Raw genomic sequence first — 14,412 nt, 5'->3', positions numbered from 1 at the left:
CTCAGTACATATCTGATCTCTCTCAGAGAGAGATGAAGATGCAAAAGGAGGCAAGGAAAGGTGACTTGAACCATTTTCCTGCTAGTGGGTACAGCCAGATGCCAGAAACTGGTAGAAACTAGAGCAGGCACATGGCTGCTCCGTCTTCTACCTAGTTGCTTTATGGTTTCAGAGCAGACTGTTATGTGGGCCAGATGGGATGGATGGTGATACAAAATATGCTACATAGCCAAAAATTCCTCTTGGCAAGAAATAGGCCAAGCTATGCAAAACATCCAGAAATAACTGTAAGATAGTGTGTAGTTCAATCGTGGTTTTAAACTAAAACAGAAAAAAGCCTTGAAATACAGAAAAGGCAGAGAGAGACCAATAAGCTAGAAAAAAAATAAAGTCCAAAAAGGTGGATTGCTTACCAGTGAAAACATATTTTTAATGTCATGTTCCCAGCATAAGAAAGGTACACAGCAGATTCTCCAGGAGATAGTTCTTCATCATCATACCCTATTTAGAACAGGTAAACCAGGTGATCTCATTTCACTGGCTCACACAAAAAATGGGCAGTAATAGGTACTGGTTCAGGGGGAAAAAAGCAACAAAATCCCTTCGAATGCAGCAACCAATTTAGAGAATAAAAATAGAGAGGGAACCAGACACATAACAAGTGCAATACATCTCTGACAAACAACCAGGAAAAGCAACAGCTAATGACAAAAGACAAAAGATTTCAGATTACATTAACATCTACTACCCAGAAGCACACAGATCATGAGAGATTTCTTTCCAGAGCTCCTTAGATTGAATTTTCTCATATTAGAATGCTACTGGTTCAGGGGGGAAAGAAAGAAAGAAAAAAAAAAAAAAAAAAAAAAAAAAGAAAAAAAAAAGGAAGACTGAGTCAGGTTGCAGGAGAGAAGTAAAAGTTATTAGGAAGCAAATAGATTGCAGTTATTTTCCTGTCCCTAGAAAAGAAGATAACTTTTCATAGTCTCATCCTTCCTTTAATGGATTTATCAAGATTTGATCAAATTTATCAAGTGTAACTTTGAAAAGCCTTTCCTTTTTTCTAAAAGTATTTATTCTGCAAGCTGCAGCCAACAGTTTTGAACACTACCACTTACTATAGGGCTCCTCATGACAGATTACAGCAGAGTGCTAATAACATCGAGGCTGTGGATTGTTGTTGATCCCTGTATGGGTCATTCACTTAAGTTAGACTCAGCAATCCTTCCATTTCAGAATTTTCTGTGATTCTGTAAAATCTAATATAACGTAATAAAAGCATTTCATGCTGTGAAGAAAAGAGGGATGTCAATCTGTTAAAGGGCTGAGCACCCTCTGAACAAATTAAGCCCTGTGTAAGACAAGTAGCATTTTTTAGGTTTAGCTAAGTGACTGCATTTAGCTCTGGATAGATAAAAAATTAAAAATTTATCAGCTGAAAGCTGATGGATGTTTCCAACAGTGTTTGTAAGCTCTCTAGTACAAGGATCCTGTCTTTTGTTATGTGCCAGGCTGATGGCTAACACAGTTAGGTTCTGATTCAGCACTGGGCTTGGCAGATGATGATAATAATAGATTATTAAAAAGAAAAAAGTATGTTTCAGGATTTTGATGAGCACATTTGAGTATAAATAGAATTCTTTCTAGTCTGGTGATCAAGAGTTCCTATCTTATATGCAGCAAATGTCTGAATAGGCAAGAATGTGGAAAGTGAAGATAGTGGCTTCACAATAGCAGCCCAAAAGTTCTTTCAGCTGATCCTTTTCTTCCCCTAATTTTTTCTGGCAAGAATTTATCACCAGTTCTTACTGGCAGCTGGAGCAGGTTTTGTAAAACCAAATAGTGGAATTTTAGAATATTATAGCATCCACTAACCCTGTAAATAAATCACAGCCAACTGATTTTTCACTCTTTTCTGTTTTGTTGTTTTTGTATTTTGCAGCAATTCTATTTTCCAATGTATGGCAGTTCCCTAGTAAAACTAAGGAAGTCTTTGTTCATATATAACTCTTCCCTTTTTTTGAGGAAAAAAGGGTATAGCCCAAAACTTTTGCCATATCTTTTCATTTAAACTTCTAATCAAACTTAATTTAATACTACCCCTGTTGCATCTTTGTATTCAGAGACATGCAGAAATTTCCACTGTACGTACTTATCCCACAACTGGGTAACATTCTCTTCTCCAGGAAGAATATATTTGTGCAATGTGCACTTAAAAAGAGACTTAGAGAAACTGATTTCTGCTAGAGATGCCCATTTATCATTCCATCTTTCTAAGCTTTGTCTCATTTCCATATATGAGAATTCTGCTCATTCTTACTTCAATTATTTTCTAATAAGTTTGCTTGTCTTTTGTGTTGCCTTTTCTTAAATCATGTAAACATTTTAGAATTCCAGAAATTAACATCTATACCCAAAGATAAAAACACTTAATAACTTTACCCCACCTCATTTTACATGTGAAACATTTGAAAACATAAATTCCTGCTTTGTAAATGAAGCAATATTAGTGTAGTGCATTGAGGTGTTAAGACTGATAGTTTTGAGCTACATAAGCCCTAAAAATGGATTTTACTCATCTCTAACATTTCTTCTGGACTGTTCTCTCTTACACCTTCTAAGACACTAACAGTTGCTTGATTGTCACTATAATTATAAAAAATTATTCCCAAAAATGTAGTTCATAAATTTTCATGAATCTATTTGCAAAGCTGTATAAAATTTTGAACTCCAACTGAAATAATGCATAAATAATGTATATTTAGCAAGATACTCATGTTAAAAGAGAATTCCTTCCTGTTAGACTCACTGTAAAAAAGAACACAGAGCTTTGAGTAGATTTTCTGCAATGAACTAAATTAAGGAGAGATGTGATTTTATACCACTTTAGCAAAAAACTTCTTTGAACACTTGCAAATTATAATTTAAATTTATCTACTAGTAACAGCTGTTAACAAAAATAACATATGAATTCCCATTCAGTGTGTTGCACAAACTTCATTAAAATCCTTATTATAAAGTGTTAAGCTATAACTTCTGGGTATAAATATGTCTTTTATATGAATGATTGAGGAAAGGGATCCTTAGTATCCAGTTTTATTCCCAAATCTCTCAAACATTGCACTGTGGCGTGTTCATCCATTCCGTTATTTTATGAGGAGTTTTTACAGCAATTTACAGAAGTAGTGGCATAAATTTCTGTTTGCTCACAGCACCTGATTCTATTCCTCAAAGCTGTAAAATTCTTCTTGTCAGTAAAACTAATGACTGCAAGATATCAATATCAACCATGACATAGACTGAACTCATAAAATCAACAGCCAGTTCAAACTGAAGAAACCTATAGTTTGAGGATTCTGAATTCAATATGAAGAACGTGGCTACAATTTTCTATTCAAAAGAGACCATTTGTAGATTGCAATGAGAAAAACCTTTCAGAAATTAATTCTCAGTTGTCTTCGTTTTCTGCTCCACCTAGAGCATTCTACCTTTTTACTGACCTATAATGATTTTTCTGATATTTAATCCAACCCTGTCTAGATCACAACTTCTATTAATCAGTAGGCTAAAATAGCTGGTCAGATGAGATACCTTTATCACAAGTTTTATTATTTTAATTTCAAAACAGTTTGACTAGCTTGAAGTACTAACCTGTAAGCTAAATATTGGTTCCCAAACACAGTGTTTATTTATCTCATGGGAGAAAACACAAAAAGTTATTTGATTAAGCATGTAATTGCATTCTGCCAAAGAGGGATATTTCAGGATTATCATTTTATCATTTCAAAATCTATAAGCCTAATAAAGACACTCTAGAATAATTTCTTGGATTTCTTTCTGTGAAGGAAATTAGAGGATCTATTATGCATCCAATAAATGGAAAATAACCTTTTTTGGATAAGGTTCAAATAAAATGATATAATATTCTTAAACCAGCCAAAACTATAAAAAGAAAACCTTTGAATCAACTTCTTCAAGGTGCTTACTCTTCAGCAAGTTTTCCTCTTTCCTGGCCCTAGCCATGGAGTTACATCTGAGAAGCAGAGAACGCTCCACACACTGATGTTGTAAACAAGCACAACTACAATTTAAATTTTCCTTCCAGTCAAAGAGCTATCTTAAAAACACAGTATTTGCTTTCCTCTGTGCAAATCACTTTGCTATATAAGTATAGCAGTTTAGTGAAAGGCAAGCCTACATTTTTAGTCCTAGAAATATTAGGACTGCAATGTTGTCGTGAAATACTGTTACTGATTGGTGCATGCAAATTTGCCTCATAGAATATGGCATGTATAAGTAACACGTGTAAGTATACATTTGCCCAAAATGTAATGAGAAATTTGTCCAGGATCTTATTTTTAGCTGCACCACTGGAAACAAATTCATCTTCAGTGAGGGCTAGTCAAGAAAAAATTGTGTTCAGGAGGACAAAGGTTTCTATCTAGCCAACCAGCAGCATAGTTCTGAAAAACCCAGTGTCAATTATTTGTATTTGTCTCCAAGGTAAATTACAGTAAATATTAGGCAAACTGAAACAGAGTTGAACTCTTAGCAAAGGAATCTGTCCAAACACCAATCACCAGTAAAAGACAGAAGAACCTCTGCTATTACCACCTTCAGTGCTCCACAAACACCTAACTGCCTAAATTCATAGAAAAGCCACTGAGATAAACCATTTTTCTTAGTCTTCTTCTACAGAGAAATATGATTGGAGTAGCTCTACTTCTGTTTCCTCATAATGGCTGCTGTTGGGGCTCAGTTCAGAAAGGAAGCCTCCCTGGATTCCATGAACTGTAATTATCTGTTTAAATTACAGCCTCACCCAGCTACGATCGCAGAGCTATTTTGCTATGTCTTGTACAAACATTCAGTAAAAAAAAAGCAATCTCTGCTTAAAGAGATTGAAAATGAAAAAGAGGGAGTGACACAGCTTTCAGTAGCTTTCAGTGGAGGCAACTTATGCATACCACACAGGTCTTCCAGTGATATATTTTTATTAATTTTTAACAGGTCTCCTTTCTATCTGTTCTTTTCAGGACATTTAAAACAGGGGAGGTTTTGTGAGGTAACTTGAAGGCTAAGATAATCATTTTCTGAAGTCATCCCACATTATAATACATACCCTCAGGAAAGTATAAAGGTAGTGAGTTTTACTTCATTCTCTGATGGAAGAAAGAGACACATCTCTATTATTCATAATAAGAATTAGCACAGAGAACTTAACACATCTGGGCACTTGCCAAATTGAATTATAGATTTTGACCTTGAAGAGGAAAAAAATCAGAACTACCAGGGTATCTGAAGCTTAGACAAAAATTACTCTAGTAGAAAGCAGGAAATATTTCCAATGGATTTGAGAAGCTTTTAGATGGATGTTTACAAGAAATATGGGGTTTTTTATTTATAGCTTTCAACATGAAAAGGCTTGGTTTAAGATAAGCAAACAAAAGAGATCTATAGATAAAAATGAGGGAGTTTACCTCCACCATGTCTTACTTTTCAAGCATAGAATCCTATCATTATTACTTGATTGTTTTAAGCATCCATGCAAGTTGGATATATCAAAAACCTGAGAGCAACTGGCAAGGACACATAGTCTGAAGAGCTCTTGCCGTGAAGAGATTAAATAAGTGAGGCCTATCAGCAACATGAAACTAAGCTCATATTCTGAACAACTGTCAGTGAATAAAGTCTATTCTTCTGGTGAAAATTATGAATTTTTCAACTTTTCAGTAAGTTTCATCCAAATAAAATTGTCATCGTCTAGCAAAAAATTTATCATTAACTAGAAGTTTCATTTCACAAGAAATAGCATGTTAGTCTGTGTACACCTACTTTAGTTTTTTGTCTGGAACCTTAGCCAGCTTTAAAATTTGGTAATTGGAAATATTTCTTAATTTAATACTTCTTAAATTTTCCAAATGAAAAGCCAATGGACTTTCAGAACAATTCTTCTGTTTATTACATATATTGTATTTGAATTTAAGCTACCTGAATTTGCTTCTAAAATGTGTGTAAATTTGATATTCTGCCTTCTTTTCTTAATAGTCTGTTTATTTTTTGAATCTGTTTCAAGCAAAAGCTTTTTGTAAATTTAGTTTAATTGTATTTCAGATGGTAACAACCTTTCAAGTGGCTCTTCTTCAGGTAAATCTATCTTCTAAAAATCTATCTACAAAAGTCCTTTTATTGCTTTATTCTGGCTATATTATTTTAAGATCTCATTACATTTTATATATTTCTAGAAGAGTGCAAGTCATAATATGGCTCTTGCTCTCACTGTCTGAATATTTATTTCTGCAAAAATACAGATATAACAGGTAAACTATTAAATTTAGTATAATTATGTGACATATAAAATCCAAATTTAATGATACTTCTCATCTTATTATTACTGAAAGTTGCAGTATGCAGAGCATAAAAACTTCAATCAATATATGAGACAAAACACATTGCAGAAATGGAGAGTGGTGTATGAATTCAGTCTTAAAACATAGAAAACATCTTCAGGCTTCCTGTCTCAGAGAAAAGCAATATTTTTTTTTCCTATGAAGCCTGGCAGCCAGGGTGATGAAGGGCTGAGAATTTCTTGAGAGCTTGATTTAATGAATAGAATAAATTCTTTTTCCCAGCTGCCAAAAACCCCCCCATAGTCATGCCAAGACAGCTAAATATTGCGCTAGGTAACAAATAATTTAGATATAATATTTTCTGTGATGCTTGCTATTTTATTTCATTGCAGTTATTTACTTCTTTTATTTTCTTTCATGCTTCTAATCATATTTAAGAAATAAAAATGCAAGAAGTAAAATCTCTTTCTGAGAGGACAAAAAATTCCTTTTTCATACAGCTTTTTTAGAAAAGCACTTCAACTCCTGTAAGTGTAATGAATAAGATAGTAAAATGACATTTCTATCACCAAGTGGAAGAAAAACATGTAAATGTACCAATTCATATTAACATTCAAGATTCTGTCTTTTGAGGGAGACCTTGTTTACATTGTTCTGACTAAATTCACTTATCAACCACACACAGCAGAGCCCCACAAGCGGTCAGAGACTTCATTCCCTTCCTTTCATATCCTGACAGAGTCCTTTGTGCAGATATCAAAGTTTAATCTTTCTCACTTACAAGAGAACACAAAGAAGATCGCTGGTTTCTTCTACTGGTAGAAGACACACACAACCTTAAATTTTACAGAAAACTAAAAGAGCCAAAATTAAAGGAGACCACACCAAAGGATAAGAGTATTCAGTGTCTGAGAATTATGAGTTCTAGTTTCTAATGTTAATAATTGCATATGCCTTACTTTTTTCCTCCTGAAAATAAATTATTTAATGAGCAGTGCAAGAAAATTATCGACTTAAGTATGCTTCAATACATTTTGGGAAAAAGAACTGAAAAAACCAAAATTGTCTCTTTCTGTAATTCTTTGTCCCAAGGCCTGCTGTGCCCAGACAGAAAATAAGGCATCATCATATGCCGCAGAGTTTGCATAGAGTAAATTCAAGTATTTGCTGCTATTTTAGACTGTCAGTGTTTAGGGATTCCAATTCTCAAAAGCAATCATTTCCTTTAGTCCGTTGCATGAGTTGCTAGATGGTATTTCCAAGCCTTTGAGCAGCAATTCAATAACTATCTGTGACGTATGTCTGATAATCTAAATCCTGGAATTCTGTGACATTCAATTATGAGAAAATATTGCAGCAAAGGTCTGACTTGTGCTACTACTGTGAAAGTAATTTTGCTTATTCTTTGGGGAAGGCTTCAGAACAAAGGTATTATGGAATTAGCTCATGCTCTGGAGGACAGTCTGTCATAATTGACCTGTCTTACCTGCCCTTGTCAAGGAAATCTGTTTATAATAGGTTGGTCATTGTGGATATCTATGTTATATTTTTTAATCTTATATATTGAAAAAGTAACATATGTTTCATGTTATAGCCAGATCAGTCATTCACCATTGTAAAACTATCCAAGACGTGATTTTCTTCAACACCCTACCACAGACAATAGGTTGTTCAGAAACATGAGCAGCTCACTTTGGTTCAGCTCTCAGCCTAGGAGAAGTGGCACATCACACCAGGAAACAGTTCTGACAGCTTCTACACCTCATATAGGCAATCTTCTGCAAATTGTTTGTACATTTGAGCTCCTTTGATTTGATTTTGGAAAGTCTAAATCTAGAGAATGTTGAGACAAATAGACTAAATCTGGCTGCCAGCTAGGGAGCCTGAGACCAGCTAATATTTTTCCTTTTGCTTTCACATTCTGGGGTTTGGATAACTGTTTTGCATCAGTATGAAAATAACAATACTACTAGTGGTGCTACAAAAGCTGGCTGAGCAATTCTTTGAGGAGCCATCACAACTTTTCAGCTGCCATCTCTTAGGATTATCCTTCTGCAGTGCTTGGGATAGTATTGCAGGAATCCCATTGACATGGGCTAAACAAACTTTGGCAGATAACACAACATCTACCATTACCCAGAGACCACTAAAGAAATTGCAGAGAAGGTAAAACTTTCTCAGTTGCAGGAACTTCTCTGACTTAACCACTGTGTCTTGTATGTAAATATACATTTTCATCACTAGAAATTTGGGGAATACCTTCACTGTATCAAGACAACAGCCAGGCCAAATATAATTTCCCTTCCTTTTTACGAAATGTTTGCACAGAACTGACACAAGAATCACTAGCCATGCAAGTGTATTGGGTTACGAAAGAAGTCCTTGTTCAGATATTTTTGCTGGAATACCCTGTTTTCTATTGATGGGACAGAAAATTTCCAATCATGATCATAGCTGTTGATAAGGTGTTTTGGGAACTAATTTTCATTCTTCCTTTTTTTTTTTTCCTGACACAAAATTCCATGTGGTTGTTTTCCGTGTCTAAGAATAGCAATCTTCTAATAACGTTAGCACTTCTTACTGCAATATATATGGAAAAACAAGGATATTCATTTTGCTTATCAAGATAGGATTTTCCCTGCATTTTCCCCACAAAATTATTAATCTAAACTTTTTCTTTCCATAAATTATAAGTCTTCTCCTTTGATCTCCCAAAATATGCGACACAATTAAAAAAGGGTCCCCGAACACGAGAAAAGTCAATTTGAGTTTGAGACTTTGGAGACAATTCTATCTGTAAACAGTTTAGAAGTGTCCTATATCATCTACAGTGATATTTTTGGACTGAGTTCTACTATTTAGAAACTTTAACAGCTGAGATGGCACAGAGAATAAGTGCAACCAACAGATTAACTCATTTGCAAATTACTTATTCAGTAAAGTGAGGTTTGAAAGGAGGAGGTGGAATGTACGCCTGGAATTGTGACTCAGACGCAACTGCTTTCCTCAATTGCTCTTAGGAAGACACAATCATACAAATCTCTGACTCAGCATTAAGAAGAATTTGGCAATCTAGTCTTTAATAAATATAAGGATTTTAATGTAATATTATCTCTGAATTCATAGTAAATAGCCAGTTGCATCTGAAACATGTTTGAGAATTGTAAGCCAAGATCTGTCTGCTCTGACACCATACTTACACAAAGCAAGGGTTGTCCATTACCAAACAAAAGATTTCACTCCATACACATGAGGCCAGGAAAGCTCCCACTGGCACTTTTATTCTATACTGGGACAGCAGGCCTGAGGCCTGAATGAATTTTGCTTCATGACAAATTGTGTTACTACACTTCCTTGCTCAGCTCAGATCAGTAAACTACACAAATTCTGAATGGGCCCCCTGATAACTTTAGCTACAGGAGAGAGATGAATGTTCAACACACCATGTAGCTCATTACCTGGTCACTGAAGAATAGCAAGACTCCTTCTCTTAGGAATATTCAAATTAAAAAGCAGGAAATAGGGTTTGAGACTATTTATTACAGTGTATAAAAGGAAAGCAAAAAGCTGCTCATTTAAGTTTTATATTTTATGCCCAAAAGTCTTAACAAGAAGCAAAATTCTCACTGAGTATTCTTTCCAGCTGAATTGCAGTTAGACAGCTAAATCAGTAATGCAGTATAACGTGGTCATATTAACGTGGTGAGGCAGAAAAGACCATCTGCAGCACCATGAATATGACTGAAATAGAGTGCCAACAAAAAGCCTCGAATAGTGTCTAATGCCAGAAATCGTTATGAATGGTGTTTTTTAAGAATTTCAGCGTAATTGATAAAAAAAGAGAATTATAGTATCAGTTTCACTTTGGATGCAATAAGCTTTCAAAATTGATTTATAAGCTGCTTTACAGCTCAATTTTATGTGCATTTAAATTTTTTTTTTTTTTTTTTTTTTACGATCCTCACTGATTTCAACTGTGAGCAGTTGTAGTGTTCAAGCTTACTTAGTAAGTTAGAAGAAATCCACACACTCCCAAGATTCACTCTGGTGCATATCACTCTGTAGAATGAAAATTGGCACTTTTAACTGCTGTTTTAAACACTCATGACTCTGGTTTACCTGAGAGAGATTTCTGTCTATTTTACTGTTGTGTGTATATGCTTGGAGTGATAAATACAATGCTAAATATTTGGAATTCAACAAACTTTTTCAAAAATCATCAAGGACGAAAAAGTAATATCAATACATGTATTTATATTGTAAAGTAGGGAAAAAGGTGGAAATAAATCACCAGATTTCTAAGCACTTGGATGTTATCAATAGTCTCACAGGTTTTTTATTTTATAGAAAATTTTCAATTACTTGGATAAAAAAAGTTCCAACGAGGTGAGAATGTAAAAAAAATTATTCAGACTATTACATGAGATTAGACTTAGGCAAGGATGCTGAGTGGCCAAGTGATAAAACAGTGAAAGCAATTTTTTGCAGACACAATATTAGAGACTAAGTTATCTATTACCAAACAACAACAAAGTTTCTCAGCTGTTGCAAAAATATCTTAAATTTGCACAGTTAGTAAAATATTTTAAAAATGCAATTAAATATTGGTAATTGTAAGGAAGTGAGCTAAAGTCAAAATAAAAAGCCATTATATCACTGCATTGATCCCTGAGTCTGGGAGTAGCTCAGGCCATTGTCAAAAAGGATTACATAAGAAATAAAAAGTAACTGAGAAGAGTGAAAAGGATGTTCAGAGGTGCACAATACAGTTACACAAGCATTCTTCAGCTTGCAGAACAGATATACTGTGAGCAATTCAGCAGATGTATGAAAAACTGTAAACATATTAAGACTATATTGACACTATAAAAAGGAAGTAATTAGCTATTTCTTATAGGAACTAGAACCTCCTGAAGGCAATAAGTGTATAGCAAGTAAGGGGAAGTATTTTTCACAAACATATGGTCAAATTATGGAGTTCTATTGTATAGAATTCTTTGCAGATCAAACTACCACCGTCTTTTAAAAACACTGAGACAAATTCATAGAAGAAAGGTATACCCAATATTCAGTTTGTGGTTTGAACAAACAATCTCTAGCTTGGGAAATTTCTGACATTCGCGTAGCTAGAAACTGAGTACATTTATCAAGAGAAATAACACAATGTAGTGACTAAATTTCTTTCTTCATGTATCCACCACTGGAAAGTATCAAGGTCCAACAATGTGCTAGATGGACCTTTGGTGTCATCTAGTACAGCAGCTTTAGCTCTTAGACAGGTTTTCCTGAGCAGGGTACTCTCACCTTCATTCATTTATAATTCAAAATACTGTTCCATATTCAATACTAAATATATAGAACATCCATTTTAAAACATTGAATGATTAAGCTGGGTCATCTATTGTTCTCCAATTACTGTCTGCCATAGGCATAAAAGAAAGACTATTTCAAAACATATCAGTATTAAATGATAGATTACAGTGGTAAATATTAATAAATGTTAGGTAGCTACAAATGCTGGCAATTTAAACTGACTTTAAAAAAAAAATCTTTTTTAAAACCCCAAACAGAACTTCTTATCCCAGAAAGAGAGAATAAGAATATACTCTGAAATATTCTCCAAGAAATCATTTCACTATTGATTCACTGTTGAAAACACTTATGTAGCAAAGTGATGAGATACAAAAAGTAATTAAATAAGTCAAACTATTTATACAATCACACCTAACCATTTCAAAATTTTAATTACTTTATTTTCTTAAACTTTCTTTAGCATTGCTTTTTCTAAACTCTTTAATATGTTTTCTGTACATCTGAAGTCCCCATGCCTGCATCTGTGGGTTGTATTACACAAAACCTTACAATATTTGTTATTTAGGTTTGTTTTTTTAGAAGGATATTCTGTAAATTTTGCAATTCTTCCTCTAGAGTTTCTTCCTATGAACCACATTATACTCTTCCTCTCAGTTACTGATATTTCTTACCATTTCTTACCATTACACAGTGTTAGTTTTCCTCACACTCAGGTTAGTCTCCCCTGCCATTCAAGACACCAAGCCTAACTCAGCCCATCCCATGCAAATGTAAAGAATAATTGCATTGTATAGGTGAAACTAAGGCTTGAGAGCGGTGTCACTCTTTTTTCTCTTTTTGCTCCTTTTCATTTTAAACTTGTTAAAATTGTTTCATGTAATCATCAGATGTAAGTATTGGAGAGGATTGTAGCAAAACTGATATACGGCTTATTTCTCTATCCCAAGAAATTAGCACTGATATCTCCTTGTTTAACCTGTAGCCAATAAATGCATATATCAGCAGTACATTTATAAGCACACAGAGTTCCACTAGTGTTAGAATCCACAAATACCTATTTCAGGATAACAACTACCAAGCAAAGTGTTAGACATATTCTGGCAGTCTTTTCTAGATACATAGATTTTTAATTTAGAAAGGCTCATCTGAACCTCATGGCTTTTAAAATAGACTGTAGAATTAATGCTGCTATTCCCAGTCTAAGTTCAAAAACTTAGGTCTGACTGAATTATAATAATTTTTAACACCCCAACTATAATAAACTTGAAGTTTTATTATATTTGTATATTCACACATTCCATTGCAAAGCATTTTAATTTACTAGGAATAGCTACTATCATTCATTTTATGTAAAGAAGCTGATTTGAATGACCAGACACTAATGTGTAATATTTTCTTCTGTTTCTGTGTATTTACATGTAGGCAGACTTTTTGGGTTCCGGCTACCTGGACTGAGACTTCTGACGTACAGAAAGCAGTCCTTACCCCAGGAGGACCCCGACGCAGTCATAATCGATTCGTCTAAGCACAGCGATGACTCAGTGGCAATGAAGCACTTTAAATCGCCTACGAAAGAAAGCTGCAGTCCTTCAGAAGTGGATGATACAAAAGCACTGATTCAACACAGTAAATGTTCACCTTTGGTTAATATATCTGGACCTCTTGACCACTCATCACCTAAGCAGCAGTGGGACAGACTTTACCCTGACATGATACAGACAAGCAATCCACTAACCCATTCCAGATCAAAGGAAAGTATTTGTAGTATACGGAGAGCCTCTTCGGTACATGACATAGAAGGCTTTAACGTCCATCCCAAGAACATTTTTAGGGACCGTCACGCAAGTGAAGGTATGGTAGAAAGTCAATCACTATTCTCTGATGTACTAAAAAAGAATTCTTTTCAATATTTCGTAATAATAATAATCACTTTGTAAACAAAGCTAAATATAATAACTAATAACTCAATGGTGAATTGCAAATATTAAGGACACAAATATGCCAGGCTTATGTACACTAAATATTATTTTTCATTTTCAAGGAGACAAATGGAATCATGGTGTTAATCTTCTCTACAGGGATATAGCAAATATTGGGGCCAGGATTCCTAAAGCTAATATTGGTTTGGGGGGGGGGAAGGAAGTCAGGTGATCAAATTATAATAGCATGTACTTTTCTCTCCTCTAATTACATATATTAGATTGTCTTTGATTGTATGAAATCCTTCTTCAGAGACTAATAAGTTTATTTCTCTTCAATCTGTAATGTGCAGATTTTACGTTCACTGATCCAACACTGAGATATGCTTTTTCTCTCATGCTGAAGAAAATATCCTCAGCAACTCCATCGACATGCTTTGTGTAGTGAACAGTGAAATACTTAGTGAAATGGTGAAATGCTTAGTGTAAACTTAAGTGTGATTTTCTCTCCTTGTGCTAGTATATTCATTTTTCATTGTAGTAGATCTCAAATGGTCATTCTTCATCCAGTTATATATTTATGAAAATGTGTAAAAATCAGTTTGAATATTAGCTGTCTTTGATTACAGTGGTAGAAAGCTAATGCATAAATTACCACATAATTTTAATATTTGCTGAATGGAGGGGCAAAAATTTCCATCTCCATTTTATGGAAAAACTTTTTTCAAATGTTAAGTACTAGGGAAAATAATTTCTACTATGAGGAGCCAATAATCCAATTGAACTCCTAAGGCCTCTCCTGTGATGTGATCATTTACAGTAAAATAGAC

General features: G+C 34.3%; 1 protein-coding gene across 1 annotated transcript in view; it reads left to right on the top strand.

Annotated features, from left to right (window-relative positions):
* Positions 1 to 14,412, top strand: part of KCNH7 (potassium voltage-gated channel subfamily H member 7) — a 209,000-nt gene that overhangs the window by 126,630 nt on the left and 67,958 nt on the right. Inside the window, exon 4 of the mRNA XM_041473132.1 lies at positions 13,090 to 13,514. Within this exon, the coding sequence (XP_041329066.1) occupies positions 13,090 to 13,514 (425 nt within the window). The remainder of the gene's footprint in view (positions 1 to 13,089; positions 13,515 to 14,412) is intronic.

The sequence above is a fragment of the Pyrgilauda ruficollis genome, unplaced genomic scaffold (genome assembly GCF_017590135.1).
Source record: "Pyrgilauda ruficollis isolate IOZ18807 unplaced genomic scaffold, ASM1759013v1 scaffold3, whole genome shotgun sequence".
Taxonomy (NCBI): Eukaryota; Metazoa; Chordata; class Aves; order Passeriformes; family Passeridae; genus Pyrgilauda; species Pyrgilauda ruficollis.
Note: the sequence above shows the minus strand (reverse complement) of the source record. Positions and strands in the feature narration are given on the sequence as shown.